General features: G+C 42.3%; 1 protein-coding gene across 2 annotated transcripts in view; it reads left to right on the forward strand.

Moving 5' to 3' along the window:
* Positions 1-27,922, forward strand: part of SATB2 (SATB homeobox 2) — a 329,978-nt gene that overhangs the window by 61,320 nt on the left and 240,736 nt on the right. For both annotated transcript variants that reach the window (XM_069225756.1, XM_069225755.1), the window contains exon 3: positions 13,667-13,843. In XM_069225756.1, coding sequence (XP_069081857.1) covers positions 13,667-13,843 — 177 coding nt within the window. The remainder of the gene's footprint in view (positions 1-13,666; positions 13,844-27,922) is intronic.

Genomic DNA, 27,922 nt, shown 5'->3' on the forward strand with positions numbered 1-27,922 from the left:
CGGAATCATAATATCACACTCTCTGGAAAAAGTTCAATGGATTGGACAAAGCCCTACTTTCTAGGTACCCAACTGTATTTGAAAACAATGCAACCTTTTGGATATTATGGTCATCGTTTTGGAATTTCCAGTTTTGGATATGCTAGCAAAGCGTACACATTTTTTAAATGGAATTTTAAAAAACAACAAAAATGATGTACCCTCCACTTCCAAATTGTGGAAATGATCCCAGATTTCTGAAGCACAAACAAAATGTTGCCAGTATATCCGAAATGTAACAAACTCTTCACATTCTCCTCCTGAAGGGACATAGGGAAATAACTCCAAAATAATCCTTCTTCTAATATGAAGTGAAAAGCGAAGAGCACCCGGCCGCACACACTTTCCTCCATGTTAGTAGTAATTTCTAGATACATTCGTGAAACTAATTCTGTAAGGTTTTAGACTATTCCTGTGACCAAAGGAGTTCATTCTACCACTATAAGCATTGAAAACTTAGGTTTTGAACTTCTTTTCTCAGAAAACTGACTATTAGTTGGTTTCTAGTATACATGTCGCTCTCAAGACGTGTCTAATACTTGTTTGAAATTAATTGGCAGCGTTTCTTCTTTTTTCTGTTTAACAACAAACACTTTTCAAGTCACATTCAACCATGCTTTAATCATTTTTCAAAATAACGCATTGTGAATATTCTGAGTGTTTGTCTTTTTTTCAGTCATTTTAATGCTTTTATTTATTGATATCTGCTGACTGGTGGATGTACGGTTGTATTACATCCTTTCCTTTTGCCTACCTTAATTTGTATATGTTCTCTGCTAAAGAAAAATGGGACTACCCACATAACACACAATATTATGGATCACAGGATAACGCAGCAAGGCTACCCTTGGAGGTGCAGATTCAAAAATAAATTATTTGTATCTTTGAACCTGTTAAATCTATTTTAAAGTATTACTTGATGCAAAGGACATCAAACGGTCTATTTTGATGAGCACCTTAACCCCTTCGCTGCCAGGCCTTTTCCCCCTCAGATGCCAGGCCTTTTTTTGGCTGTTTGGAGCAGTTTGCTCTTAGTCCCTCATAAAGTTTTCTCCACATAAGCTACCCATGCCAAATTTGCGTCCTTTTTTTCCAACATCGTAGGGATTCTAGAGTTAGCCAGAGTTTGTGGGTTCCCCTGAAGGAGACCAAGAAATTAGCCGAAATACAGCAAAACATTTGTTTAAAAAAAAAAAAAAAAATGGGAAAAAAGGTCTGCAGAAGAAGGCTTGTGGTTTTCTCCCTGAAAATGGCATCATCAAAGGGTTTGCGATGCTAAAATCACCATCTTTCCAGCTTTCAGGAACAGGCAGACCTGAATCAGAAAATCCAATTTTTCAACACAATTTTGGCATTTTCCGGGACATACCCCATGTTTACTATTTTTTGTGCTTTCAGCCTCCTTCCAGTTAGTGACAGAAATGGGTGTTATCCCAGAAAGCTAAACATTTCTGAAAAGTAGACAACATTCTGAATTCAGCAAGGGATAATTTGTGTAGATCCTACAAGGGTTTCCTACAGAAAATAACAGCTGAAATAAAAAAATATTGAAATTGAGGTAAAAAAACAGCCATTTTTCTCCACGTTTTACTCTGTTACTTTTTCCTCCGATGTCAGATTTTAAAAAACAATATACCGTTATGTCTGCTGGTCTCCTCTGGTTGCGGAGATACATAGGGCTTGTAGGTTCATCAAGAACCCTAGGTACCCAGAGCCAATAAATGAGCTGCACCTTGCAATGGGTTTTCATTCTAAACCGGGTATACAGCAATTCATTTGCTGAAATATAAAGAGTGAAAAATAGGTATCAAGAAAACCTTTGTATTTCCAAAATGGGCACAAGATAAGGTGTTGAGAAGCAGTTGTTATTTGCACATCTCTGAATTCCGGGGTGCCCATACTAGCATGTGAATTACAGGGCACTTCTTAAATAGACGTCTTTTTTACACACTGTCTTACATTTGGAAGGGAAAAATGTGGAGAAAGACAAGGGGCAATAACTCTTGTTTTACTATTCTGTGTTCCCCTAAGTCTCCCAATAAAAATGGTACCTCACTTGTGTGGTTAGGCCTGATGCTCGCTACAGGAAACGCAACATGGACACATCACATTTTTACATTGAAATCCGATGTGTTTTTTGCAAAGTCCCTAGCTGGAGATTTTGGCCTCTAGCTCAGCCGGCACCTAGAGAAACCTACCAAACCTGACCATTTTTGAAAACTAGACATCTAGTGGAATCCAGGATTGGGTAACTTGTGGGGCTCTCACCAGGTTCTGTTACCCAGAATCCTTTGCAAACCTCAAGAAAACACCTTTTCCTCATATTTTGGTGACGGAAAGTTCTGGAATCTGAGAGGAGCCACAAATTTCCTTCCACCCAGTGTTTCCCCAAGTCTCCCAATAAAAATGGTACCTCACTTGTGTGGGTAGGCCTAGCGCCCGTAACAGGAAATGCCCCAAAACACAATGTGGACACATCACATTTCCACCCAAAAAACAGAGCTGTTTTTTGGAAAGTGCTTAGCTGTTGATTTTAGCCTCTAGCTCAGCAGGCACCTAAGGAAACCTACCAAACCTGTGCATTTTTTTAAACTAGACACCTAGGGGAATCCAAGATGGGGTGACTTGTGGGGCTCTAACCAGGTTCTGTTATCCAGAATCCTTTGCAAACCTCAATATTTGGCCAAAAATCACTTTTTCTTCACATTTCGGTGACAGAAAGTTGTGGAATCTGAGAGGACCCACAAATTTCCTTCTACCCAGCATTCCCCCAAGTCTCCCGATAAAAATGGTACCTCATTTGTGTGGGTAGGGCTAGTGCCCGCAAAAGGAAATTCCCTAAAACACTATCTGGATGCATCAAAATGATCAAATACAAAACTACCTGTTTTTGTGTGGGGGGGGTGGACCTGCATTTGTGGTCCTGGGCTAGACACAACAGGGAGTCCAGGGAGGTGTGACTTGCGTGGATTCCCCAGTGTTTTCTTACCCAGAATCATCAGCAAAGCTCAAATTTAGCTAAACAATCACATTTCCTAACACCCAACATTCCCTTTAGTCTGCCGGTAAAAATGATATCTCACTTGTGTAGGAGGGCCAAGTGCCTGTGACAGGGAAGAGCCAAAAACATGTCGAAACTGAGAGGGAACCAAAGCAGGTCCAAAAGGGCAGTTGGAAAAAAAACATTTTTAGGCTGACAAGTGGGGCAGAATTTTTATTGGTATAGATAAGACAATGCTGGGTGGTAGGAATTTTGTGGATTCCTGCAGATTCCGGAAGGTTCCATCACAAAAATGGGAAAAAAATGTGTGATTTCTGTCTAAGTTGGAGGTTTGCAGGGCATTGTGGGTAAGAAAATGGTGTGGGGTGCTTGTGAAGCACACCACTCTGGACTCACCCAGATGTTTAGTTTTCAGATGTGTCTAGGTCTTGTGGATTTTTCTACATGGCAGCGTCCCAAAGTCCAAAAAGTGCAACCCTCACCATTCCAAGTGGGACGATTTTGAGAGTTAGCTAAGTTCTCATGGCCAAAATGTAAAACCAAAACCCAAAATAATCAAATGTCCTCTTGCTTGCCATGGGATAAGATGTTTTAGTGTGCTGGGGGAGAGGTGAAAGACTGTTACCCCCTTCAGTTGGGTTAGGGGCATAACCAGGCCCATACTGGTTGGTAGCCACCACGCCACTATTTCTTTTTTTTTAATTCCCTGGCATCTAGTAGACTTTCTGACCCCCGGGGGTGGATCGGGGGTAATTGCCCTATCTGCCCACTGGTGGGCAGAACAAATTTGGCCCCATTTATTTGGGGTGGGGGTATGGCCATACCCCCACCCTCTAATTTTGGAAAAAATCTTTCCTGGTCTCTGGTGGGGGTACTGCCCTCTTTGGGGGCAGATGGGCCTTCTAAAAATAGGCCAACAGTATTGTGCCCCCACGGGGAGCGACCCTTGCCCAAGGGGCTGCCCTTCCAAACAAAACACATACATACATACATGTCAATCCCTGATGCCTAAGTGGTTTCTCCCCCCCCGGGGGCAGATCGGCCTAATAGAAATAGGCCGATCTGCCCCCCAGGGGAGGCCTAAAATAGATTTGCCCCCCAGGGGAACGACCCTTGCCTAAGGGGTCGCTCTCCTTGCGTGTAATTGATGCAAAAAAATAAAAATCCCTGGTGTCTAGTGGTTTCTGCCCCCCATGGGGGCAGATTGGCCTAATAAAAAATAGGCCGATCTGCCCCAAAGGGGCAGAAATGGCCTAAATACAATTTGCCCCCCCGGGGAGCGACCCTTGCCTAAACGGTCGCTCCCCATTTATACAAAAAATAAGATAAACAAATAAATATATAGATTCCTGGTGTCTAGTGGTTTCTGCCCCACTGGGGCAGATCGGCCTAATTATAATAGGATGAAAAGGCCTAAAAATATTTTGCCCACCTGGGGAGCGTCCCTTACCCAAGGGTTTGCTCCCCTCATTCAATAATATTTTTTAAAAAAAATCCCTGGTGTCTAGTGGTTTCTGCCCCCCTTGGGGGCAGATTGGCCTAAAAGTAATTTTGCCCCCCGGGGAGCGACCCTTGCCTATGGGGTCGCTCCCCACATATAAAAAAATAAAATAAACAAAAAAATATGTATCCCTGGTGTCTAGGGGGTTTCTGCCCCCCACAGGGCAGATCGGGCTAATTATATTAGGCCGATCCGCCCCCGGGGGGGGGCAGAAATGGCCTGAGTGGCCCTTGCCGAAGGAGCCGCTCCCCTCATGTCAATAACCTAAAAAAACAAACTCCCTGGTGTCTAGTGGGCATTCCTGCTGCCTGATCGCATCGCAATCGGGCAGCAGAAATGCTGAGAAAGACATCAAAGGAAAGGAAAGGCCTCTCCTTTCCTTTGATGCCTCTCTCATCCCTCCACATGATCGGAGGAGAAATGCAAAAGCAGGCAGAGGGGCAGGCCTCTGATGTCATCAGATGCCACAGGGGCAGTGGAAGGGGGTGGAAGGGGAAAGTATTTCCCTTCCATCCCTGTAGTGAGGGCGCTGAGGGGAGACTCATGGAGAGAGCGCTAGCACTCCCCCCATGAGCGAATCCAAGGATGTAACGGTTAGGTCCTGGGCGCCGAGCGGCGCAGCCAAGGAGGTAACCGTTACGTCCTTGGCTGCGAAGGGGTTAAATAAAGGAATGAGGGGCTTTCAAGAGATAATGCTAAAAACAATATATACACAGGATAAATGTAAAATACCTAATCGTCGTGATTTTCAGTGTAATACCTCTCAGGTTCTTTATTAGATAAATATATTTTAACATATGTCACAGAAACGTGAGTAGAACAATTAAAACTAAAAAATAAACAGATAATCACATCAAAATTAGAAAATATAGAGCAAATACAAAAAACTGTCAGACAAAACATAAAGGCCTCCTATACAAAAAAGGATGAGGTATGAGGAAAGCACAAAGAAAAATCATCCAAGTAGGAAATAAAAGTAAATGTTTCGGTCCTACAAGTAACTTCAACCTGGGCCATCATCAGGACTAAGAGAGCTCACTCAATTTAATTTAGACTTCAACATTCAGGGCCTGATTACAACTTTGGCAGAGAGGGTTATTCCGTCCCAAATGTAACAGATATCCCGCCCGCCATATTACGAGTTCATTATATCCTATGGAATTCGTAATACGGTGGGCGGGATATCAGTCACATTTGGGACGGATTAACTCCCTCCGCCAAAGTTGTAATCAGGCCCTCAGTTTGTCTGAATTAATTAGGATAACATACTAAGCATAGAAAAAGATGCTTTAATCCATCAATACTATGCGACAATCATGATGCCTAAACAAAATTATAACCTTCCATTATTGTAACATTAAAAATGTGATCACATATCGTAAAAACAATCCGATACAATCTGCCTCACAGACTTAATACGAACAAGATATGGCCACTAAATTTACAAAGCTAAGCAAAAATGTCCCAATTCACAAAAAGTAACATGACATGATTAAAACACAATACCCTTGTGCAACACAGTATTAACAACACCTACAGTGATCTACATACTTTAAAACTCACACCACAGAAAACTGCTAGATGCAGAACAAAACACAGGAATAAATATCTAACTTTTAGTAGCCAAAAACACAATAGTAGGGCGAGTGTCTATACTAAACATTGATAATCCACCATTGTTTCAAAACAAAAGATAAGCCTCAATACACATATGGTCTGATATGTGGGTTCAAAATCAGAGAAAGTACCATGGCACAACCTATTGTATACTTATAGTGCTAATAAAGAATACCACTCAACCACCGAATTAAGGGCATACTTAACAGGGTCCATTTTCCCTATTGAGTTAGATGCAATTTGTTCACATTTGTACTACTCTCAGAAGCTTGAAAAACATCAACCACAAACCAATCATACATCTAAAACTGGGATTTTTGTAATGTTGAAAAGGCCACATCTAATTCTATATTTGTATTGCAAGATGTGATGGCAGATATCTTGTGTCATCTTACCAATATATCTGAGACCACATGCCTATTCAATACATTGGGTAATGTTGTTACTACTGCAAATTATAATAATGGTTACTCTCCATTTCATATCATTAACTGAGGAGCACTTTAAGTTACCAGTTCTGGTACACACAGTACAATGACTGCATTGAAAATGTACTCTCACAGGGTCTTAGCCCCCAGCTTTTAGTAATTGATACATTTTGATAAGTTCCACATGTGCTCTCACAGCCTGTCCTATATATCAGATGCTCTCCAGTGTGCAAACAATAGCTCTTCAATAGAACAGTGGCTCCCCATAGAAAAATATTTGTTTTTATTGATTACTTAATTTCTCGAAGGGATGGACAAAATATTATGAAATTTCAGGAAAATAATTAAAGATTAACACTACAAAATATGAAAGAAAAGAATGACAATTATATTGGAAACAACTAAGATTAAAATATCAATGCCTCTTGTGAGAAATGTGGGTACTGGTTGACTGGGGTGTAACAGCTGGCCAAGCAGCAACCACAATACTTGTCAGAGTAAGGCACAAGCAAACCCCCAATTAACCTATGCTCAGCCCTCTAGTAGCTTGGCACAGAGCAGTCAGGCTTAAGTTTGTAAAGCATTTGTGCAACACTTCAAACAGTAAAACTGTGAAATCACCAAGCAAAAACATCCCTCACCAATTTAGAAAAATAAAACAACATTTAATATCTAAAAACACAAGATATAAATGCCAAAAATCCAACCAGTAGAACCGGAGTTATGAATTTTTAAAAATAAAATGTAAAATCATGCCTAAAAGAACAGACCACCCACTGCGTCTATCTGATGATGTTGGACTGGATCAAAGTCAAAAGTTCAGACCGACCGCAATGGAGCACAGGTCGGATACAGTCCTATATTAATCCCATTGAAGTTTTACCTTCTCAAGTGCTGTGCCAAGAGTCCTGCTCCCATTGGAGATGACCGTGAGAAAGATGGAGAGCATCGGTGGAGGCTGTTGGTGTAGCCCGAAGAGCAGACCGGGAATCGCAGATGGGTAGGCAGGGGCTCACATTGGCAGTTCCCCAGTAGTTGTCGATGCTGCAGTGTGAAGCGACAGGCTGGTGGAGGCTCATGCTGATTTTTGGTGTGAGAGGCACGCTCTTGGTGCCAACAGGCCCGTTCGGAGTCACACCAAGGGTCCAGGACGTGAAATGCACCACTGGGGGGCCAGGAACCCATCGCAGCTGGGTACATGAGCTTTTTGGGGAGCCTTTTATGTCCCTGAGGCTCAGACCAGGAGGCCAGCAGACTAGGCCTTAGAGTCACTCCAGGGACCTGGGTTCACAGTAAAGTTGCAGGTCAAGTTCATCTTCCCCAGGCAAGAGGACAGCAGGTCAGCACAGCAGGGTAGCAGTTCCTTTAGAGCAACAGTCCAGTAGAGTGACAATCCTTGTAGCAGAACAGCAGTCCTTCTTCCTAGCAGAATATCCACACATTCAGAAGTTCACTAAAGAGTTGGTGTTTTTTAGGTCCATTATTTAGACGCAGCTGTGCCGTGGAAGTGGGGAGGAGCTTATAGAGACATGCATTTGAAGTGCATAGATGCTCTGTCTCCTATGCTTTGGCTCCAGACTAACTACAGGGTGTATGCAACCCTTTATTTGGGGGCAGGGCACATCCTATTCAAGTGTAAGTGGGGTTAGGTCCCAGCTCCTTCCTCCCATCCTGCTAGTGATGGCCCATTCAGTCACACCTCAGCTTACCTTTGTGTGTGGTTGTCTAGGAGTAATACACAAAGCCTGACTGTCAACTTCACCCAGTCATGTGAGCCAGAGACAGGCACCAAATGGCTAAGGCAAGAAAATGACAACTTTTTAAAAATGGCAATTTCAAAATGAGACTTCACCATAAGTTAGGAATTTAAATTCTAATTCCTGACACACCAGACATGAACTGATTAGCTGTTCCCATTTGAAAATTACACTTATAAAATGTAATAAGGTTACTGCAATGTTATCCTATGAGAGAGAGAGCCCTTGTAGTAGTGAAAAATACATCTAGGAGTTTTTCACTACCAGGACATGCAAGACTCAAAAGTACATGTCTGGCCTTTTAAATACATTGCACACAGCCCTCTGGGCTGTCTAGGGCCTACCCTAGCGGTGACTAATATGTGTTAGAAAGGAAGGTTTGGGCCTGACAAAAACTTTACTTTGCCAGGTTGAAATGGCAGTTTGAAAATTGCACACAAAGGCTGCAATGGCAGACCCGAGACATGTTTAAAGGCTACTTAAGTGGGTGTCACAATCAGTGCTGCAGGCACACTAGTAGCATTGAATTTACCGGCCCTGGGCACATGTAGTGCCACTTTGCTACAGACTTATATGTAAATTAAATGCCAATTGGATATAAGCCAGCCTATCACTTTTTAAGGAGAGAGCACAAGCAGTTAGCAGTGGTAAAGTGCATAGAATTATAGGGTCAACAGAAAGTAATTCAGCAAAAAAGTGAAGGCAAAATGGTTGGGGACGACCCTGCAGAAAAGGCGAAGTCCAACAACTCTTATTTATGCTAAATGTAATGACGATGCAATTGTATGTCAAAATATCAATAACAAAAATATAGTTTGACATAAATATCTTAGCCTAAATATTGTTTACAAAAATATCGCTCCTCTAGAGGGTAGATTTTGTATTATTAACTCCATTGAGGTGACATTTCTGTAAACAAAATGTAGTAATCAATGTTTTTTATTTTTTATTTACACCACTATCCTAGTTCCCTACTGAAGACACGGCACATAAAGACACCATCTTTGGCACAGTTGAGGTACTAACAAGATCACTTAAAGGGCACCTGCAGATTTGTAATGCAGAACATAAACCAAATAGATCCTAATTAAATGCTGTGGACCATACCTGACTTTGCAATTGTGCTGTGATGTTCTCCCAAGTGGGAAGAATAAAGCTATAGTGAGGATATGGGATCAAGAAGTGGCTAGGCCAGGATGAACATTACTTATCCATGGAACATCGTGCCTCAGAAAAATCGAATGAAATACCCATTTGTATCTTCACTTGAGTCTATGCAGAGACAGGTTCAGCCATATATGGGCAGAGGCTGGCTCCTCCGCAGAGAAAGAGGCTCTCAGACTGTAAGCTGCGACCAGTCTAATCATTTGACAGCAAGCTAGTGATGCTCGTTTCAACCCTGATTTTTTAAACGTTTGTAGATCATCATCAGGACTACGGAACAATGGGACTCTATCCAGCCCACAAAGAAGTCACAAGTGTTTCCAGGATGCATAGCACCATGATGATGATCAGGGACTTTTGCCTTCAATATTAATATTTCATATTATATCACTTTGATGAGATCTGTTTGGAATCACTTTTTATACCTACTGATGTCTCAAGCAGTTTTGATCCACACTGTTCCCTGCTCTTGGTGATGACCCATAGATAATAACTATTTAGGGCTGAAATGTCTATAGAAGATAAAAAAAATGCAAATCATACTGAACACCCTGTATTGCTGGGACATTTGTTAAAGGTATATTTTCGTCCTTGTTTTTAATAGGGTCTGTAAACACCTTTTGTTTTCTTTCATTCTTTATTTTACTATTATTGCACAAGTGCGTGAGCACTACTTTTATTCATGAATCTATGATTATAGCAGGAAGAATGATCAATATATTGTAAAAAACACTACGCTGTCTAGTTTATTCATTCAATGATTTTCACACTTGGTTCAAGATGCATGAAACACATTTCGTCCAGAGGAAACAATGTTGTTGATATTAAATTATTTACCTCGGTTTGATTCTGTCAGTGGGTACCCTAATGCGTTATTAATATTTAATAATTTAGAGGCAGCTAAAATGAGTACCATTGTATTAGGCTGAAGTAACAGCTGTTATGCACAGACTTGTTTAACACCACAACTATGAGAGCAAGGTCTATATAGAAACCTAGTTATTATCTACAGTCTGACTTGCCTTAAACTATAATTATTATGATTATCACTATTATTATTTCTATTGTAGGAATCCCATCTGCCCTGGAGTGATCCTTAAACCTTTTGTTTATTCTACACTTTGTGTTTGACCTCCACCGAGGACTGAGGCCTGTATAATTTCCTCAGTCTTCTGGTTACTTTAAACGTATTACTACCCTTTCCCACTTGAAAAGACTACTACCGTAGTATGAATGTGGCCCGGTATGCCCTAGGGGGAATCTTGTTTATGATCATATTAAAACCAGCGCATGAAATAATTCAGCCAGAATATTGTCTAAAACGAGCTTATATCTGGGGGTAGCCAAATATATACAAGAATACTTGTGAAACTCTTTCTGAAACCTCAGTATGGCCTAATAAAAGAGGGAATATCATCATGGAAATTAGCATAACTGGTAGGAATAATGGTCTTATACTGAACTATATATTGTGAAATGCATAATTCAAGATGTACATGGTATCGAATGATCCCCTTCACACCAATGTATGCACACCCTTCCTCGCACTCCAGTTTCAGACACATTAATCCATGCAAACATAGAAGCTGCGACCACACTCCAGGTAGACGCACTTAGATACAATAAATACATGTGGATTTCCTTAACCACGAAATCAACATTTAGTTACTGTTTTTTAATAACTGCTTACTTGCATTTACATACTCAACCTGCTCCGACAGGCTACGAATTGCACACCTACTGCAAACCTCCTGCCTGCTGCAACAGCCTACTACCAAAAAGCTGAATGGTCAGTACCTACTGAGTTTACAATATAGAAAAGTAGCCTGGGAGCTGCGCTGAGTTGTCTTAGTAGCTGAGAACCTGGCTGCTCAAAGCACTGTGCTCTGCTATGTATACGAGAGTGATGTAGGCATTTGCCTGTAGATACCAAACCTCAACTACGAGTTTTCCACGATCTGTATTTATTGCTACTGAGAGGTAAAATGGTTTAATCCAAAAACGTAGAACATTTCTTCAGACCTATTGGAAGATGGGTCACAATTCAGTAGCAGTCAAGCAGGACAACGCCTTTCTAGCCTTCACAAGCAGTTCCCCATGCTATGAGCTTTTTACTTATTCACAAACCACATCACAGTAAATTCCGGAAAACCTAGTCAACCCTTGGTGGTCATGCCTTGTCTTGTGCATGGGAGCCCTTCTGGCTGGTCAAAGAAAAGCTCTTGCAACTCAGCAGAACTGACACAGGGACACTGCTGATTGTAACCAGCAACCTTGCAGCCAGCCGAGCTCCTGGGATGAACGTCCCTCAACTGGAGGTTTATTGTTGCTCTTCAACTTTCTACAGTGTGTTCCCTGTACCAGCATGAACCATGCATGAATCCTTAAGCATCAAATTGCTCTCTACTGCTGAATTTGACCTGCATAAAAGAAAACAGCTGAGGCCTCCATTACAAGTTTCCCAGGAGACATGCAATACATATATCGCACCTGATAAACTCTGAAAGGATTTTGGAATTTAAGGAGTGCCTAGCTGCCATGAGTTTAGCCCTAAAAAATGGGGCATACCATGCAGATTGTTCTGCTTAAACCATCAAAATCTGCATGCCCCTACATTTAAGAGGTATTTTCCCCACTTTAAATTCCAGCAGGTCTGACCAGCGAAATTGTATGAGGGGATAATTTAATTATGTGATCTTTATCATACCCAGTAATTGCAGGGTAAATTAAATATGTCACCACTTGTAATTGGGATTACTGCGCAAACAGGTGTTGAGCAGAGATCCTTATTTTTCAAGGCACTCGTAACTGAGGTCAGTTTCTGGACCAGGCTACCCTAACATATCCAAGAAATGCACCCACATTTCCATTTATCATTGGCCTTGGCAGGACTGGGGAATGGAAACCTGGAACTCCCATTGAGTACTTATCTTGGGAATTTCTGGTGTTCCTCTGAAGTATAATTTTCAACCCCCATATCCATTTCTCGGCTTAGCTCGCCATTCTTTTAAAATCTTCATTCCTATTGCCACCTGTGGTTCTCTATAATTGCCTATTGGGACTGCAGATTACTTCTCTAGTGGGACACCAGGAATGCTTGAAGTGTTTCTGCCGAGTTTGTCGCTACCAATACTTCTCCGAGGCTGGTATGTAAGACAAGATGTGTCGTTCTCATTTAACAATTCATTAAATTTCAACTGGCTCCTTTTTTGCGGGCATGGATTCCCTAGTTTAGAGGTTGTTGAAGCATGCTTGGTGCATGCAGACTGTGCATCTTTTATTTGCCCTCATATATTTTATTGGGTAGAATTTTACCCAAATGAAAAGGTTGAATCACAGGATTCTCACCTACTAGACCGAAGTTGATCTGCTGCAGTGGGAAACCACTGGGTTCATCCTGCACCTTGATGGGTGTTTAGTCATACAAGAGGAGGTGTGAATGCTATGCACCTGAGTGCCATATATATTGTGCTTTTACAGCTCAGACAGACCATACAAAGTTAATTTGCATATATGGGGAATCGGCGATCTTCTTTCAGAGATCTCCTCTGGGTGACTGTTTTAGAGCTTGCTTAGAAATGGGGAGTTTTCAGTTATCCACTTGATCTTCTTTTTCCTCCTCTCCAGCCTTTTATGACCCAATCGTTCATTTCACAAGCTGGTGGAGCAGATAGTAGCGGTTTCAGTTCATAGCATGTGAGTCATGTCAGAGCCATTGACATGAATGGACTTTGAAATGGTGGGTGGGGCTTCTGCCTCTTTTTAGCAGATTTCCTGCCTTGCACAACTCTAATTTAAGGTTTAATTTTCTTCTTTGATCCTTGCACACTTTCCTTGCTAATATATGGTAATAATTGTACCAAAGCACTGCATGACCTGCATTGTTCTTTTCTAAGGATGTATGTTGTAGCCATAAAGTGACATTTCTATGGTGCACACCAGAAACAAATTCTTCTCTTGGAACCAATAGTGTTGAAGGACGAGACTGTTTATAGTGGACCCAATATACACTGTCAATATTTTAAACTGAATCCCAATGGTGTGAAACGCTTTGAATCATTGATTGTATCCTTGCTCCCAGAGACTTTTGCTTCTGTCTCATCCCACATTCGTTTCTTTATGGGAATTTTTTGTTTTTATTATTTTGATATGGAACCAGGTTTGATGATTCCAATCTTCTGCGTGGTGGAGCAGATGGACACGTCGCTGGATTATGATGGCCGGGAGGAGCATGCAGAATTTGTTCTGGTGAGGCGGGACGTTCTCTTCAATCAGCTAGTGGAGACAGCACTACTGGCACTTGGGTACTCGCACAGTTCAGCAGCTCAAGCGCAAGGTAGGTGGACTAACTTATTGACCTCATTCAAAGGCCATGTTAGGACTCAGTTCCCTTTAGCCTTCACAAGCCAACCCAGAACGAGAAAAGATTATGCTTACTGTCCTGTATGGTCCTGCCTATCAAGTATGTCTTGATAAACTATTGCTTGATTACAATGATGCTTTCCCAACCTTGCATAAGACCTATTACCACACACAATGACTTCTATCTAGGATCACTTTGTTTTTTTAACCCATTTTACTGTATTTCATGGGTACATAAAATGCTCCCCAATATTCTCTAGAACATTACTCACTGTGCAGGCGTTACCATAGCAGATATAACAGCTATGTTCACTTCAGAGATTAGATATCAAGCAGCATGAAAGCCAGGTAATATAGAACAAAAATTCCTTTGTAATTGAATCCACAGAGAGAAAAGAAAACTTCCCACTTCACTCCCCCAATCTGTCTGACCATGATAAGTTCAGTATGGTGTGATAAGTGATCTGCCAGGGCTCCCGGGTGGAATCCAGTTTCATCTAAGTATGCTGTAAAGCAGGTGTCGGTTAAGGGGGTGGGGCGGCCGGGCACAGATATCTAATGAAGAAATGGTGGCTAATCTATTTTATGGTGTGTTTCGGGCTTAAGCACAGCCTCTCATTCATCTGTCTCAGAGTGTTGAAAATCTGCAACAAGTGTCTCCCACGCTCCGACCAGTTCCAAAGTGCCTATACCACTCTTGGCCTTCTGCATCAGCACCCTGCCCTTGCGTGCCACCCACTTTTCAAGCTCTTTCCTCCAGTTCAGTATGCTGGGTCCCCCAGTAGATTTCCAATTCCTCATAATTTATCTCTTTGCCATGAGAAATGCTAGATCTTGAAATTTACTAGTGATTTTATTTTTGGACGTGTGTGGGTACCAAGTTAAGAGGCAACACCCTGGTGTGCATGGGACTTCTTTCCTTAACACGGTTGCCAGCGTCTCCGCAATTCCTTCCCAGTAGGAGAGCAAGCAGTGGCATGACCACAGCATGTGGTGAGGTCTGCTCCCCTCTCACCACATCTAGGGCAGGCCGCGTCTTCAACTTGGAAGTAATGTTGGACATGCTCCAGAATTAGATAAACCCAGTGTAAAATGTAGAAATTAGTCAATTTAAAGTGAGTGTTTCTATACATTCGGGGGATTCTGTCCAGAATGGAGGCCGAAGCCACCACTGAAATCAGTGTCCCCATGTCTCCCTTCTAATTGTCCTGTAACTTCTCTAGAAGGTCCGTAGATCCACCCCAATGATCCGTTATAAATAGGTTACTACCTTAATGGAGCTGGATAAAAGGGCCACGTAGTGGCTGCCTCTGTGGGTCTGAGGTTCCAAAGATTCCATGTGCCAATGTTTCCTAATTGTTGTGGTAACTGCTCTGTGCAAAAGGAAATGTCCCTGCGGAAAATCTAATTGTGCCTGAAAGTCTTCGAACTGGAGCAACTCCCCAGCACTCTAAAGCTGGCCCAGAGTTGTGTTCCCCCACATCGTTCTATTCCTCCAGACCTACCCGGTATTACCCATGGGGGAGTTCTTGCATCACAGTAATAGGCAAGTCAGGGGAGTAGCGGCTCCAAGTGTGGGATTTGCCCAGACATCGGCTCCAGCATTTGGTGATTACCCGGAATTCCCCCCTATCCAGGGACGGATGGCGATTATCCCTCAGTAGCGTTTTTACTAGATCTGAGAGCTCAGGCGCAAATGGACTAAGATTCCCGCCAGAGTGCTGACGGGCCGGTAGCCACCTTACAAACCACTGCAGCTGAGTTACTAGGTAATATGCCTCAAGGTCTGGTGCCATTAATCCTCCCTCTGTTATAAGATGTTGCAGTATAGACAATGCCACTCTTTTGCAAGCCGCATCCCAGATACAGGTAACCAGAAAGGAATTTAGCTCTTTGAACATCACCCTAGGTATCCACACCAGGAGGGTGCCAAACAAATAAAGCAAACTGTGCAGGGAAAACATCTTCAGTAACACTATCCTCCCCATCACTGAGTATGGCAGCGTTCTCCAAAATTCCAGACTTTATTTGAGGGATCTAATGGCTCTGCTCACATTCTCCTCTAACATATCGATGTGGTCATGATATATGTTAACTCCCAAGGAAGACTGCCTTCTGGGGATCTACTGCAAGGGCCCTAGTGACTCTGGTGGGGTACCGTCCAGACCATTTGGGAACAGAAAGGATTTCTGCCAGCTTACTATAAGGCCAGATTGTTCCCCAAAGCCTTCTCGCATGGTCCTTGCACCAGATAGATTGTTGCTTGTATCCATCAGCAAAATAAGGTCATCAGCATAGAGGGCTATCCTGTGCCTGTGCCCATTTATATTCAGGCCTTGGTAGTGCAACCCTGATTTCACCCTAGTGGCCAGGGGTTCCGTGGACATGATGAAGAGCAACAGGGACGATGGGCAACCCTGCTGAGTTCCTCACTCAAACTTGGTAACTACTGGATATAACTTTGCACGTAGAGACTCTGGTGGTTTTGGTCCCTATTAAACAATCTGGTCCAAGCCAGGAACCCACCCCTTAGCTGCGTGCACCTCATTACCTTATACAAGTAACCCCATTCCAAGCTATCAAAAGGCCTTCTCTATGTCAACAGTGAGAATCCCAGCATATTCTCGAGGAAGGTCCCTATGTTCTAGGATCAACAGGAGGCATCTAATATTGAGGGTCATGTTGCAGCCAGGAATGAAGCCAGCCTGGTACGCATAGACTAATCTGGTCATGTAAGGGAGCAGTTGGACCACTAGGATCTTGCTCAGTATATTATAGTCCACTTTGAGCAGTAAGAGTGGACAATATGCTTGGTAGTCATTAGGGCATTTTCCATTCATCAGTAAGGGCACAATCATAGCTTCCTAAGTGGAAGTGGACAAGCTACCTGAGGACCAGGCTGCATTGTACAACTTTTCCACCCTGGGAGCCAGAAGGTCTAGGTGGTGGCATATAGCTCTATTGGAAATTTGTCTATCTCTGGTGTTCGCCCCCATGCCATTGATGGCCCCCTTAATTTTCTGCTGAGTAGCGTTTCCTCCCAGTACCTCAGCCTCCTCTGCATTAAAATGGGGGAGAGCCAGTGGAGCTAGATAGTCTTGTATCAGACCTCGTTATGATGGCCTTTGCTCGTGTAAAGCTTCATATAGTACCGGAGAAAACAATAATTTATTCCCTTCTGGCTAGTTTCTTGACCCCCCTCTCATCCAAGTCTACTTCTAAAATAAGAGACCCCCCGCTTAACCAGATTAGCTAACCATACTAACAGGAAGCCAGCACTGTCTTGCTTCATATAAGTACACTCATATATCCCCTGTAATCAAAACTACAGAGTCTTTCGACTTTAACTGCCATCTCTTCTCTTTTATCGAGAAGGATCTGCTGAAGGGTCTGGTCTCCCGGCCATTGTAGTTCTAGTTGGCGGAGCTCACCCTCTGCCATCAACATCTCCCTCAGCAAGGTGTCCCTCATGCCCACCGACGCAGCCATGCAATGTCCCCTTAACACTACATTGAAGACGTCCCACTCCACTTAGGGAGAGGAGGCCGTACCCTCATTGTCTACAGTACTGCTCTATATTAAGCCTGATATCTTCTCAAGGTATCTGATCTTCAAGGGTTCCAGGTGTCAGGTGCCAAATGGGAATAGATGTTCTGGAAGGCGTCCAGTCTAAACGAAGGAGCATAGGATCATGATTAGACACCGTTCAGGCCAGGCACTCCGAGTGGGAGACCGAGTTATTTATGTCAGGGGAGCATAGAAACATGTCTAGGTGGACATGTAAGTCATGCGGCCTGGAAAAGAAAAAGTAATCACGTGAATGCGGGTGGGTTAGTCTCCAGGTATCCACTAATCCTGAATCTTGCTGACATTGGGAGAAGGCTTGGCCCACTTCTAAGGATCACTTTTAATTAATTTGTAAGCTATGTCTTTTTTTCTTTTTTCAAAATAAAAGTTGAGCATTGTTTTATGATCGCACACCAGGAAATTGTATTTTTTTCCTTGAAATGTACAAAAGTATTCTCCTTTCACAATTGTTTATGTTTCACCTCCTTTCTGATCCGTCCTCTTATGTTTATGGCACAGTCATGTTTTAGAAGCTTTGAGCAAGTACTTGTCATGTGATGGAAATGTCTCAAAAGATGGGTTTTTCCTCGGGACTTTAATGGAATTTTACAATGCACAATTCTAAAAAACGACATATGATGGCAATACAGTACAGTCATATTTAAGTCATTTATGTGTTGGCATTACACGACATAGGAACGACTATCAACTGTAATGTGCAGAAAAAATGGACATATGTTCCATGGTCATTTGCACACTATAAAGTCAACTTTTCTGGTCTCTGCTTGGGGATTTAATTTCAGAATAAAAGCAGATTGAGAAGCTTTGAGTATGCAAATGAACACCCGCTGTTTGGTTTCTGTTATTTCAATAAACGTTCAGAATAATGTCTCAGTTCTTGGTTAGGGACCCCTAGTATGTTGGAACAAAAAAAGGGAGCACACTGCCTCGCACTCCAGCAAAAAAGTTAGCCCTAATAAATCATGGTAAATGCAGTCAAATTTGTTTTGAATTGATAAAAGTAATCTAAGGCCTTTCACTTTAGTAGGTGCAGCAAGTGCTGTGTATCTCTGGACACGTGTTTCTGGGTTTAGCGCGTCATCAGCAGAGAGCAGCTTAGTAAATCAGGTTGCTTGTATGTAATTGGGTCCCTCAAAGGCCGACACCTCCCAAACATGATTAATGATCCTACATCCATGTCATGTATTGACAATAATTGCAAAGCAATTACACTCAAAGATGGACTATTGGTGAACCCAGGGACTTTTAGCATGTGAACCCCATGAAAGCATGTGAGACAGTGTGATGAATGTTCTTAAAGTACAGTTTGCACAAGTTTATAATTCTGGAGAGATGTGTGCGTGTAACCCTGACAGGACTGGCGGAGCTTCGTTCCCCAGTGCCATAGTATGGAGGAAAGAATTTGGCATTCTCCTTTGGATTTAGCATTGTTCTCCTGCTATAGAAGAGTTTTCCATTGACACCAAGCTCTGTCTCAGCTGTTAGTCACGTGACCGCACCTCCTCCTCTCCAGGGTGGTGCTCTGAAAATTCAAGAAATTCACTTCAGCTTGCAGGGTCTGGGCCACCCAAAAGAAGTGTCCAACTAAGCGGGCACTCTGGCCCAACATTTACGGATGTCCAGTTGGGTAAGGTGTGTGCAAAGATTTTATAATGCCAGCAAAGTCTTATTGGGATACCCGTTGTCCAGAGTTTCCTCCTTTTCCAAGGTCTGCACCTTGTTATAGTTTTTCCATGCAAATGGGCATTATTTCCACTCGAAGGATAGCTAGTGCTGAAAAGGGATGCGATGTTACCTTGCGACTAAACAGTATAACTGTGATTTTTAAACTAGACGGAGCTTCCCCACTTTTGAGTAATAATTGTATTATTCATGAGAATCAGGTACATTTCTCTAAAGAAAAAGATTGCAAATAGGATTGGGTACAATTTTAATTACAAAGGCAAAATCTGTGAAAGTCCTAAATTTCATGTTAAGCAAAATTGCCAAAATTTCACAAAATGGTGCTTTACAGTTTGTGTGTAACTCTTTTGAAAATGTATGTTCACCTTGCTTGAAAAGTGTTGAAAGATACCAGCATGATACTGGTATCTACTGAAAGTGATTAGCTGAGAGAAATGTTCTGCTCGAACCAGTCTCCCGTTATTTATTTATTTATTTAGGTGTTGCCTTATAAAGTACGAACTCCCGCAAGTTGGGTTTCAGAGCACTCACCAGACAAAAGGTTGACTTTCTTTGACTGGTACATTGTTATAAAGTACAAATTAGATTATAACAATTACAGAGCTAGAGAAAATCAAAATTCACAAAATGTGTATAAACATGATGTGAAACACATTCATATGAAAAATATTAGTTGCTAAACAGCCTGAAGTACAGGATAGCATCACAGAAGACAAGTATATAATCATAACGAAATATGGTAGCATACAGTAAATTGATATTAAGCAGTAAAAAATTCAAGCAAGGACACAAACAGAATCTCACATCACGTTTTTATGTGGAGATTTTCTCGCCTAAATAAATCGTACGAGATACCAGCAAACCGCATTTTCCTTTGATAGTGTAATTTTGCATAATTTTGCGAAACCTTCATTGCATTTTGCAAAACTGTGTGAAAAAATACACAATATTGCACACCCGTAACTTCAGAACTGCGACATGGCAACTTTGTACACACTGCTTGGAGACAGTGCTCTAGCAGATCTGCGTATGTCAGTCAGGACTTGTAGGCTCAAGAAGAGGCCATCGCGACCCGTTGAGACACTGTTGGAAGAGCAGAGGAGGATGAAAGACGCAGGGCAGGTTTAGAAGCACGTGGCGCACCGTGTCTGGCGGTGCCACAATGCCCAGTCTGCGGTTCCCACTGCCCGATGCTCCAGAGGGGAGTAATCTACCCGCTGCTGGATATCTTGGGCACCAGAGCCCGCTGGTCCCGGAACGCTCCCTAACAGTGAAACATACAGCAATTTGGAGTTTTCTTTCTCGACATTTCCTTTGTTTGTGTTGTTTGATGGAGCATCTCTGCCTTTGGGGCTTCAACCCAGAGTAGGACTTAGTTTTCCCAAAATCACATCCACATGGTGGATGTATCCGTTCCGCTGGACACCGCTGACTATTATTAACCAAAGAGCTTCATTATAAAGCAGCATTTTCCTTTCATTTGCAGCGTGTCATATGAACATGGTTAGCAGTTTATATTAGCAGTGAGTCACTAGTTCGTGGCTCCAATGGCTCCATTGTATTATTGAATTGCGCAGGAATATAAATCTAATTGTGTTTACGGTGGCTCTTCCCAGTCCTTGCCGTTTAATCTGGTAATAACACGGCGTCTTCGTGTTGCTGCCTGCCTTGCAAAATGCACTTAGTTAAGTTTCATGGTGGGTTTTCAGGCAATTTTTCTGTGCGGCTGGAAGCGGAAAATAAAAGAGCTTTGTCTGAAAAATGTTGTTTCCAGTTGCACTAATGATTGCGTTGTGTGGTGGTTCCAGCGGGGATGTGGAGAGTAGATAAAGGATACGCACTCCGATAAATAAATTGGCTGTGTGGGCCAACCATTGTTTTGGAAGGAGTTACAGTGTGGTTCCCTCTCCATGTAAAACTGTGTGGGGTAGACTTATTCAACTCCGTAATTACATTTACTGTAATACTTGTCTTTGTTACTACACTTGCAGAAATGCTAGCTGTTACAAATTGCACGAATGTTTTTATCTCAATTCTATATCTTAATACATTTCTTGAAAAACTGCAGTTGTATTCAATTAATCCATCTATAATACCTATAGAGTAACTTGTGTTTGGAGTTGTTTCTGTTTAAAATGTAATATAAACTTCTAACAAAAAACTGTCAGAGCACCATTACCAAAGAGACAAGGCAAAGCCACTCTGTGAGAGCCCTCTGCCCTTGTGAGGGGGGCGAGAGCACACAGGCCTTGCCAAAGTATGTGAGGGAGACAAAGTAAAACAACACCGTGAGAGCTGAAGACACTTGTAGAACTGAGCGAGGGCATCTTGATACGCCAAAGCGAAAGAGAGACACAAGGCAAATCCACACTTTGTGAGCATCCACATAAAACTGTATGGGAGCACCCACTCAGGCCAAAGTGTGAGAGAGACATGGCCAACCACACTGTGAGAGTAGCCCACCAAAACAAAACTACATGAGAGCACCCACTCAAGCCAAAGTGAGAGATAGATATGGCAACCCACACTGTGAGAGTAGCCCACCAAAACAAAACTACATGAGAGCACCCACTCAAGCCAAAGTGAGAGATAGATATGGCAAACCACACTGTGAGAGTAGCCCACCAAAACAAAACTACATGAGAGCACCCACTTAAGCCAAAGTGAGAGATAGATATGGCAAACCACACTGTGAGAGTAGCCCACCAAAACAAAACTACATGAGAGCACCCACTCAAGCCAAAGTGAGAGATAGATATGGCAAACCACACTGTGAGAGTAGCCCACCAAAACAAAACTACATGAGAGCACCCACTCAAGCCAAAGTGAGAGATAGATATGGCAAACCACACTGTGAGAGTAGCCCACCAAAACAAAACTACATGAGAGCACCCACTCAAGCCAAAGTGAGAGATAGATATGGCAAACCACACTGTGAGAGTAGCCCACCAAAGCAAAACTACATGAGAGCACCCACTTAAGCCAAAGTGAGAGATAGATATGGCAAACCACACTGTGAGAGTAGCCCACTAATGAAAAACTATGGGCCATATTTACAAGAAAGTGGCACATCACTAATGATGTGCCACTTTTCTTGCGGTCCCTTGCGTTCCCTAACGCCACCATGGTAGCGCCGTATTTACAATACGGCGCACCACCGTGCATGTTAGGGGCAATAGCATAATTTTTTCACACTACTGTAACACTATACTGGATTAGCATTTAAAAAATGATGCTAATCCAGTATAGTGTTAAGAAGCCCATTGAAATCAATAGGAGCCTCATTTTAACACCTGCTTTAAGCAAGCATTAAAAATTACGCTAGAAATGGCAAAATGGAATTTGGAACAATGGAATCTTGTACATTCCATTGCGCCATTTTTAGCGACCCTATAACGAAGAAATGCCCCCTTTGCATACATCATGCATATAGTATGAATGATGTGGCGCAAAGGGTTTACAAGATGGTGCAAACCTAGTTTGCGCCACCTTGTAAACATGGTGCTATGGTAATGGCCCGTTAGCATCACATTTGGGGCAAAAAGAATTTGATGCAAATGTGGCGCTAAGGGGTGGAAGGGCCTTGTAAATCTGTCTCTATATGAGAGCACCCAGCCAAGCCAATGTGTGTGAGAGAAAAAAGACAAAACCAATTGTTTGACCAGCGCCCAGCAGAGACAGTGTGGAAGTAGCCCGTTCACTATAAAACAAGTATTAAAACCCACCCTATCCCAAATAGTCCATTTAATTATCAACTCCACCATCATCTGCTCTGCCCTTCAGTTTTAATCCAGGAAGGCACATTAAACCTTCCATGCTTCCGCGGTTAGTAAACTGAGTACCGTTGAGTAAGTACCCTTAAAATAGGCAGAGATGCCAAGACATTGGCGTTATATAAAGCACGTTAATGTTATTAAACTGTCTGTTGCATTCATTTTTGCGACCATTCTGTAGAGAAATTAAAGGTATAAGTCACTTGAAATACAACAACGGGGGTCAGAACTGATGTAAACCTTGTTGATTTTTCTTCTGTTTTACTTCGTATTTGTTGAAGTATTTGACATAATGAAACTCCGTTTTAAGGATTAGCGGGGTGCTTCACAGACCACGTTGTTTTGGAGCAAGCGTATCTCAAATCTGGGGGATTGTACATAAAGAAGCTTTATTTGCGTTTTGTTGAAACTAGGTTAGAAACCCAAGTCTAACAAGGAGGGAATATGGGATCATGTATTTGCACAGTACAAAACATCAAAAAATTTTAACACCACATATAACTACACTTTACATATTTGTGCATATTAATTTGAGACATAGGGTGAGTCTCCCAGTATCACACGACTTTGGGTCACATGCCGGGGCCACGATTATAGCCTGGGTCTCGAGGATGTAGCGATATCCATTGTAGGCAATGTAGTTTGGCTTCGAATAATGCGGGTGCTAGGCACTTTGATTTCTTCCTTCACTACGGTAATGAGACCTTTAACTGGGTGCACCTATTTATATGAACTTTCTTTCCGCTCCTCCAGGTGTGTGTGCATGCCTGAACTGTGGCCAGAATGAGCACTTCATAATCCCTGCCTAAAAAATCCGTGTGATTAGCTGTGAAATATGCTAAAAGAGTACCCTTCTGTTTGATGAGCCTCTGGGATGTGTGATGTCACAGAGCACCCATAACAAACACCCTTTGCTTCAGGTATTACACCAATAACACTTCCAAAAAGGCTGAATAGTTTAGTGCCAGGATATCCTACCTGCATCACCAGTCAGCATCATATGTGGATTCCCAAGAAACAATCCCACCAACATGGCCAACATGGCTTGCCAGTGCACCTCCTCTCATCAACTTCTGCTCCATAGCCCCTGGACTGCAATGGCAAATGCTGATCGTCTGCTACAGTTTAGCCCAAATGTCTCCATAATATGTTGTCTCTCTCTCTGCATCCTTGACATTGCTGTGCTCACTGCCCAGAAACAGATGCCTCCACTGGGGTGGTCCAAGCCTCAATGTCCATCTGTAGCAGTGTGTCTGCCTATTTATGCTGTGTAAAATTGTTCGGGCAGAACGGTTACTTTGAATTGTAGAATATCTCATGGGCCTTCTCCAACAGTGATATCAATAGCCTGCAATTCTCCCCCTACTCACCCAACAACAAGCCACTTAAGCAGAGGACTATCTTCCCTCCAGGCACACACACGACCTCAGAGGTAGAGCTAGCATTACAGTGTGAGTGTGATGTGGTCAATTCGGAGCCTGGCAATGTCTGACTTCATCACTCCTGCCCCAATTGCTTTCACTACATGAGTTTTGTGAACTGTTACAGTGATCAGTAAAAGAGGTACTGTGTTTGTTGTGCTTCATGCTCACCTGTTTCAGGCACCTCAACTGTGCGTCTATTGATGTAGGATCTGAATTGCCATATGTACAAGAAGGTTCTCAAAAGTATTCAGCCCATGCCTAATAATATGAACATAGTGAAACAAACCCAGACAATGAGGAAAAAAACATTTAAAGCCTTTGTATTTTCTCCTGAAATGCGATACACACCTTGTAAAATGCCGTTGCTAAGTGGGATTGGCTGCATGGGTTGCACATAGACCAAGGGCAGTGCCTATCTCATTATGGCTGACTAGCTCCCATTGTTCATGGGTTTTGGACGTGCCAGATACATGCTGTCCTCAGGGCTTATTGCTCATGCGTCCATTGCTGACCAACCAATAATGGACATACCCCTTGGCTGCGCACTGCTGGCCTGGCCACAGGGCACTGTATGCACCCTGTGGCCACCTCTGGTGGATCTGAGGCCTTGACTGCATCCTCATATTACCAAATGCTTGCCATATATGCATTGTACACTTTATTTAATATATGCATTCTTAGCAACAGTCTTTTGCCTAGGTTAATCAAGAGCAAGAAGCACCTGATACTCCCATTTCACTACCTAGGGCTGGGTACACAGACATCTCCTATCTTTTGTCAGCACATGAGCCAACAGACCAGCCATCCTTCTCCAGGCAGACCTTAAGAGAGCTTGACAGGCCTAATTGTACAGATAGCTGACACCAAACTGCTAGAGATTAGCAGCTGCAATGTATTTCTATCCACCCCAGCACTGCCAAGGATCGGGGAGCATGAGTATTCAGATCTAAATCAGTTTTCAAATAGCGATGAAACAATATAAATAAGTGAGAGGGCGGACACCTTTACTGCATTTCTCCATTGTAGTCCATTATGTCCCATTTGAACTTCCTTCAATGTCCACCTCTTGTAGTAGCTCCACTCATTCCAATTCCCTATGCTTCGTGTTCGCAAAACTATACACATTGGATTTATTTTAATTCTTATTTTCAAAGCCCTTCTACAGCGCAACAAAACTTGCAGAAACACAATAGAAGCTTCATGTTGCCAAGCTTCCAGAGAAGCCTGTGCCAGCTGATTAATTATTTTGTGACAGCCCTATCCATCTTGTTTAACACATTTTCTCAGTTGCTTAGGAGCAACACGTGAAACGCAGCCCAAGTCAGTAGCCAAAGGCAGTTTTTTGGCTCCTGTGGAGAAAAAGAGGTCATATCACTTGTTGCTCATACAGATGGGAAAACAAGTGAGGCTTCCCTAAGCCACAGAGAATAATCTTGAGACTTTGTGTTTGTTTTTAGATGTCAGACAAAGTGCATGTCGTTTGCAGACCCGACCTGCCATTCTGGATGAATCGTGTGCACACATTCATTTTTACAGATGATTCTTTGAGTGGGTGTTAGCTCTGCATATTTTGGAATTTAGGGGCTTGGTCAAAGTAAGCTGAAAGCCATCAGGAAGACCATACCCTTGTCTTTAATGTACAGTCCATCTCGGACTTCTTGGGTTTTTATTAAATGTTGCCCTTAACGTACAACAGTCTCTAGGATGCAATGGAATGTTTCACAAGAGCTTGGGTTTCTGAAAGACCAACATGGGTGGGTAAAGACAGTAACATGCTGAGAATCTGCTAAACTCATCACCCATTGAAATTTAGTCATATTTTTGATTTTCTTCTTGAGGCAGGTCACCAACAGACATGATTGTGCTGACAAATGAACCGTGTCCCTTCCCTTACCTGTCTCCCCCAACTTCTTTCTATTCCACTACCTAGCTCTGGCAATTATAAAACACATCTTACCAGAAATTTACCAGTGTTCAACTACACATCAACTCAAAAATTATATCTCACAGGTGTTCAACAAAGTACTTTGCTGAATGGTGTCATCAAACATGATACCAGCTCAGCAAAGCTGAGCGCTTTCAGTGGAGCCATTGCACCCACAGCTCCACTGAAGGCACAGAGATCCAGGCCTATAGGCACCTCAAAATCTGGCAGGTGGGCCTCCACCACAGGAGAGCAGGCCATTGACTCCACTGACCTTGCTGATTGGCAAGCCATCCACTTGGGTATAAATGTGGTGCTTACATTTTATGTAGTGCCCTAGCTTAAATTACAAATTACTGCAGACTAGAGTAGTCAGGGGTGCCCAAATCACCTAAAAATTGATGTAGTCAACTGTGAGGTGGCATACTGCTGGAGTGTGGAATCAAACATCTTTGTATCACCCTCAAATGAATCATCTTGTAGAGAGAATGAACAAGGTGGTGGGGGAATGCATTAGGTGTTCCAAATGCTCCAATTTGGAAGTGGTGAAAGCTGTGTGCAGTATGCTTTAGTTCTGCAGGACCACACCTAATTCTGCCACCAAAATCTCTCCTTTTGAGCTTTCAAGGGAGAGAAAACCTAATACGTGTTTCCCCACAGAGTGGATGTTGAAGTGGATAAAAGGTTAATTAACTGTTGCGCTATTGATGGAATTGGTGAAATGAAATGTTGTAATTGCTCAAAAGAAACAAAAGAGTTGGTATGATAAGAGGAAGTGTGCCAAAGATGTTCAAGATAAGATTGCTGATTTGATTAGGGTGAAATCATTTGTTCATGTACAAAAAGTAAAAGTAAATTTGGCAAACGGGTCAGAGTGAAAAGATTTGTGGCAATGCTGTTAAAGACAGCTGTAATCATTTGTGGAATATGGCAAAAGTAGTTAAGGTTGTACAGAAGATGCTGGAAAATGGTGATGGGAATGGGCTAAAATGTACTCATATGTGTCAATGCATCAACCTATTTATTGTTAAAAAAAAAAAAAAAACTTGTGTTCTGACTTCTGAGAAAAAAAGTGCTCTGAAAAATAGAATTCTGATCAAATGGCTTATTGCCCTTCCACGACTGACAACAGACAATGTTAATGTGTGAGAACAATTGTTAAGCCAAGTAGGTATCACACCTGATTTTTTGTCTTGTTCTTACAATATTGTGTTTAATGCAAGTATTGTGTGAGAACTATTTTTTTCCGTTCTCATCCAAAGTTTAGAGCAATTTGTTTAATAGTGTGAGAATTCACTGTATTTCAGAAAAGTTTTTATATTATTCTTTTTAGGCAGTTTTTTGTTGTTTTTCATTAAAGGAAAGAAGATGTGTTATATTCTATGTAAATAGTAAATATTTGTAGTACATGCCCTCCTTAGCTTCTACAGTGGAATCCTATGATGCAAGGGTGGTTTAGAATCTTGACTATGATAGTTAACAGTTTAACGGTGCCACAGTGCGGGGTGGCTCTGTTTGCTCACTTTCCTTAAGCTCTCCACTACCATGCAGTTATTACTAGAATAATCTCTTTACCATCTCTAGTGACTCAAGAGTTCATTACTACAACAACATATAAACAAGTGCCTATATTATTGATCAAGACAGTGTGTTGACCTCAC

The sequence above is a fragment of the Pleurodeles waltl genome, chromosome 3_1 (assembly GCF_031143425.1).
Source record: "Pleurodeles waltl isolate 20211129_DDA chromosome 3_1, aPleWal1.hap1.20221129, whole genome shotgun sequence".
Lineage (NCBI taxonomy): Eukaryota > Metazoa > Chordata > Amphibia > Caudata > Salamandridae > Pleurodeles > Pleurodeles waltl.